Source organism: Suhomyces tanzawaensis (assembly GCF_001661415.1).
Source record: "Suhomyces tanzawaensis NRRL Y-17324 unplaced genomic scaffold CANTAscaffold_8, whole genome shotgun sequence".
Lineage (NCBI taxonomy): Eukaryota > Fungi > Ascomycota > Pichiomycetes > Serinales > Debaryomycetaceae > Suhomyces > Suhomyces tanzawaensis.
The window spans coordinates 1-5,707 of NW_017963643.1; the positions used below are offsets into that span (position 1 = coordinate 1).

The 5,707-nt window shown below is 40.6% G+C and overlaps 2 protein-coding genes across 2 annotated transcripts; both read left to right on the forward strand.

The window, feature by feature from the left end:
* Positions 1-1,397, forward strand: CANTADRAFT_27384 (uncharacterized protein; the record flags this gene model as incomplete). The annotated part of the gene is made up of 1 exon (XM_020208092.1): positions 1-1,397. A coding segment is annotated over one exon (1,397 nt), but the record flags the coding sequence as incomplete, so codon positions are not given.
* A 2,848-nt stretch (positions 1,398-4,245) lies between these two features.
* CANTADRAFT_32420 (uncharacterized protein) lies at positions 4,246-5,334 on the forward strand (the record flags this gene model as incomplete). Its single annotated transcript, XM_020208454.1, has 1 exon — positions 4,246-5,334. A coding segment is annotated over one exon (1,089 nt), but the record flags the coding sequence as incomplete, so codon positions are not given.
* Between the last annotated feature and the right edge of the window lie 373 nt (positions 5,335-5,707).

Sequence of the window (5,707 nt, forward strand, 5' to 3'; positions counted from 1 at the left end):
GTGGTGCTCCATCATTGACTGAGTACACCACTACTTGCACTACCACCAACTCTGATGGTTCTGTTTCTACCAAAACTGGTGATGTGATTGTTACTACTGACACCAACGGTCAATTGACTACTACCACTTCTTTCTTCACAGGATCTGTTGCGCCAGTTTTCACTGAATACACCACTACATTCACTACCACCAATTCTGATGGTTCCGTTTCTACCAGAACTGGAGATGTTATTGTCACCACAGACACCAACGGTCAATTGACCACCAGAACTTCGATTATTAGTGGTGCTCCATCATTGACTGAGTACACCACTACCTTCACTACCACTAACTCTGACGGTTCCGTTTCTACCAGAACTGGTGATGTTATTGTCACTACTGACACTAACGGTCAATTGACCACCAGAACTTCCATCATTAGTGGTGCTCCATCTTTAACTGAGTACACCACTACTTTCACTACCACTAACTCTGATGGTTCTGTTTCTACTGGTACTGGCGATGTGATTGTCACCACAGACACTAACGGTCAATTGACTACCAGAACTTCGATTATTAGTGGTGCTCCATCATTAACTGAATACACCACTACCTTCACAACTACCAATTCTGATGGTTCCGTTTCTACCAAAACTGGAGATGTCATTGTTACGACTGACACCAACGGTCAATTGACTACCACCACTTCCATTATTAGCGGTGCTCCGTCATTGACAGAGTACACCACTACCTTCACTAGCACAAACAGTGGTAGTTCTGTATCCACCAAAACAGCAACAAACAATGAAGGTGGAGTTTACTCAACTACTTCGTTGATTACAAAAGGACGGTCAAGTTCTTTCTTTTCGGGATACTTCAATACTAGTTCGACATCCCTTGCAGAGCAGAGTTCTCGTACAATTTGTTTTAGAGATGGTTCTCATTGTGTGATTGTTAGTTCTAGTGACACATTAACATTGGTCACAAGTTCCTATTCAACTTCATTACCGTCATCTAGAACTGCGATTGACGATGATTCTGGATCTGGTAACAATCCCAGAGTGGGTAACGAAGTTGGTGCTGGAAGGGATGGTTCCGGGAGCAATGGATCTGTTTCTGATACTGTTAAAGTCTGGCCAACTTCTGGATCTGGAAATCACATATCTGGATCTCACTCTACTACTTGGGGGTCTAGTTCTGGTTCGGACGGATTAGAGCCTGGTTTCAATGGAGTCGGTGGCTCCGGTAATGGCTCGTTGTCCCCATCTTCGATGGCCTCCCCGCCGACGGTCTCCCCTTCGATGGCCTCCCCTTCGGCTTCTCTGTTGATTACCATACCAAATGGCAGTGCATCTTTGAAGTTGAATAAATTCATTTCTTTGTTGATGTTAACACTGGTTTACATATTTATCTTATAAGTGGGTTCGTCCAGAAAGTGTTTCTATATGGTCTTTTTAATTTACTTTACTTGCAATGAAGATTTTGTAGTTACTGATTAGAATGTACTTTCGAATTGGAGAATGCTTCGGTGACAAGCGTTGGTACTGGTGTAAATTTTTAATACCCCTAACTTCGTCGATGAGGAAACTATCCTTACAAAGAACAATTACTCAAAGTTTTTCTATGCTAATAGCATGTACATGAGGTGATCGAATATCGAAACAAATGAAAAGGAGTGTGATTTAATTTCTACTTCATTAACCTCTTAATTATTCTTCATACCAGTATCTGTAGCAATACTAATTCTCAAACTATACCAACATCAAGAGAAGATACGTGACAGAATAAATAAATAGGTCAGTTTGAAGTTTGAGCTATAATGTCACTCGACTATTTTGATGTTGACTTTCTCTTTGATAATTGTATCTTGGACACTAATTTTTATTTCTTTAATTTTCATATCATTGATCAGTTTTTACAAAATTCTGATATATTTGGAAAATATTTCCTTTCAAATAACATGTTTGTCCGTTTACTACATTCATATAAACATTCGGGAAATTTTAATACTGTAAAAAGAACCGTGTACAACTTTAAGCGGCAGTAAGTGACTATGTGGTGAAGAAAACTAGATTTAATATTAAGTACAATTACTTGTGACAACTTAATTTCCACTCAAAGTGGGCACCATTTCTTCTGAAGTGTTCCAGCCCTAAACAAGATCAGAAAAAGATGCTTCAGAATTGTTGTGAATTTTGCTACAATCTCTACCAACAAGAATTAAGAATAATTCATCCTGCTCCCCTCTGCTAACGTTATGCTAGATATTTTTTCTAATTTTTAAACTTTGCTATATGTATTCATGTTCTATCAATAGGTTCTGGAATGGATAGGTTCTAGTCAAGCTCAGAATTAACTTTACGTTGGTAGCAAACTATTTCAACATTTGGTGGTGTGTGATTGCAAGCGCAACTTCATTTTGCTGAATTGGGAATTCCTTCCCCAAATAACCACCCTTATATTCCTTCGACATCTGCCCCCAATGATTCCGTTAATTGTAAAAGCTATGGCGTTCTACATTAAAGTTTGCGTGGTAGAAAAATTTTCAAATTCTCCAAAACTTACGAAGCAAAATGTGTGCCCAACATCCCAAACTAGAATTATTGATTCCGCTTATTGGTTGCAACTCACAGTATTAAGTGGTCTTTGTTCTGGTTTCGAGGAAAGGTTCACATATTTAAATTATCCTATTGTTCTGGTCTAGCACTGTTTTCATTTATTTTTTGTATGCGGTACGTATATTTTTTGAGTTTTTAGAACATTTTCGGAAGACTTAGTAAATTGTAAGTATCTCCCCAATTCCCGAAAGAAGCCAATAATTATCTAGGAACAGTTGGACTATTTCGTGAGCATAGATCTGTTTTTTACTGTTTTAAGGCTTGAATCAGGAAATGTGTGTCCTCGACTTTTTTCAGGCTAGAATCAGTACTTTAGAGCCAACTACTCTTGCAAGGTCAGAATAGTTTGCTGGCTTGCCTAATCTATCTGGAAGCATTGCTTCACACAATCTATGCATAGAGATTATATTTGAAAATTGTTTCTATTACTGCAATACTAGACAAAGAATACGCCAAGTTAAGTTGTATAATTTTAGTGAAATCAACATAATAATTCACCAAGGTTCAACACTCTGTGCCTCTATAAAGCTGAAGTGGTTTTTAAGCCAAGAAGTAGCACTTTAGGGAAGATGAAATCCCAACTAGGTTAGATGCTCGACCCGACTGGTACCCTATTGTTGACGTTTCTCGTTAGTGATCGTTGGGCAAGAATCAACAGCATCTAAACAAAGAGGTTTAAAAGCATAATTGCTAATTGTGAATACTAAGTATTTACCTTTCGAATTGTCCAAATACGACAGTAATACGATCGTAATTGCAACAATTGAAAGCCGATGTGTCATGTATTTGAAGTCTTCAGTCCATCGGCGAAGACTATTGGACAATATAGTTTGCCCAGTTGAAGGAGTTAATTAGGTATTCTTTGAGCTGTTGCCAGAATCCTTAAGAGGAAATAGTGTGAGTACAGGAAGATATTCCCCAGAAAACCAACTAAATTGTGAGAGCCAATCATTTGTTGCATTTAGTACACACCATATGCATGGTCCTGCGGCTCAACATGCAACCTAGCGGCGATTGCCGCACATGCTGATTTCGGCGAGATGTATGAGCAGAAGTGGATTACAAAACAGTCTGTATTGCAACTTCTGAGAGAGGATTTTTTAAGTTTAGCTACTCCACTTCCAATACATGCATAAAATGGACTTCCAAAATAATTTTAACACGCGGTACTTCACCCAAACTGAGAGCAAAAAGAGATTTACGATTATTGCCTGTACAGGATTGCTTCGATGATGTCCCGCAACTTGCTTGGCTCAATTAAATAATATCCGATCCACAGCCGTAAAGGACATATTAAGCCCGGAAATACGATCTTGGAAACTTATTTTTAATGTACGATGATAATAGATAAAATATTCCGTGCTCCTGTTCATAACGTATGCATATGGCTTTGTGTGCGAGAAGAGACTAAAGTTGCAAAATTTATCACAGGATGAAGCATGGTCCAAATAGAGTTAGCCTAAAACCTGTTTACCCCGATTAAACCAAGATATTATGTGAGTATTTTTAGTTATACGACGACCTGGATTCATTTAGTTGCAATTCACGAACTTCTGCTAATTGTTGGGGGCCTTCATTCCAATCCTTGATATAAATAGTCCAGTATTATCCTGATACTGCTGCAGAATCAACTAACTCAATAATCAATATGATGATCAAACACTCGCTTTTAGCATTGGCCTTGTCATTGGCCAGCACAAATGCTATAACTATCACCGAGGATACAATTCAACGTGGTACAATTAATGTTGATATTGGTGGAGTCATTATTGCACCTGGTGTGTACTGGTCTATCATTAACAATGCCTTAACAACAATTGCTGGATCTCTTACTGTTGGCGCTGGAAGTGGATTTTATGTCTCCTCTACTTCTGATTTAGTCGGTTTGACCGTTGGCCTTGCTGGTGTATTGAACGAAATTCAAAACGATGGTATCATTGCTTTCAACTCGTTGAAGTCATTAACCGCTCCTACATATCAATTGGTAGGTGCAAGATTTAACAACGATGGTCAAATGTACTTGGGAGGAGATGGCTCTGTCGGAGTCCCTATCATGTCCCTTACTGCTGCTGATTGGACCAACAACGGTTTCTTGAGTTTCTACCAAAACACTAGATCAGGAGGTGTCGTTACTCTTGGTGCTCTCCTTCCTATCACCAACAATGGTCAAATTTGTCTCTTCAATGAAGCTTATGTCCAATCTTCTCCTGTTCGTGGTAGTGGATGTATCACTGTTGGAGAGGAATCGACTGTTTGGATCCAAAACTCTCTCTTGTCGTTCTCTGAAGATCAAACCATCTACTTGGAATCCCCCTCTTCTGCTATTAGAGTTGAAGCTTTAAGTTTGTCACAAACATTTACGGTCGAGGGATTTGGTAACGGTAACCTCATTGGTTTGAGTTTACCACTTAACCTTGATACCATTCTTACCAAGCCATATGTGTACAATGCAGCAACTGGTGTGTTGACTCTTAACAGTGGTCTTCTCACTCAAAACTTCCACATTGGTACTGGGTACAACCCCAACTTATTCGAAGTTGTCAACGCTAACTACGGTGGTCTTATTACTATTGTTCTTAATGGTGGTGTTATCTACAATGGTCCTCCACCAGCAGCTGGTGCCCCAGCCGCTTGTCAACCATGTAGCACTTTCCCAGAAGCTCCAGGAACCAGTACCACCTCATCGGCTTCCTCCTCGTCTACTGCTCCACCATCTTCAAGTGCCCCTACTTCGATTGCTTCTTCTTCAGCAGAACCAACCTCCAGTGCCGCTCCATCCAGTGAAGCTCCATCTAGTGCTGCTCCATCCAGTGAAGCTCCATCCAGTGAAGCTCCATCCAGTGCTGCTCCATCCAGTGAAGCTCCATCCAGTGCTGCTCCATCCAGTGCTGCTCCATCCAGTGAAGCTCCATCTAGTGCTGCTCCATCCAGTGAAGCTCCATCTAGTGCTGCTCCATCCAGTGAAGCTCCATCTAGTGCTGCTCCATCCAGTGCCGTTCCATCTAGTGAGGCTCCTGGTCCAGGCGGACCAGGCCCATCTAGCTCTGATGCTGCTACTTCCAGTGAAGCTCCAGGTCCAGGCGGACCAGGACCTTCTAGCTCTGATGCTG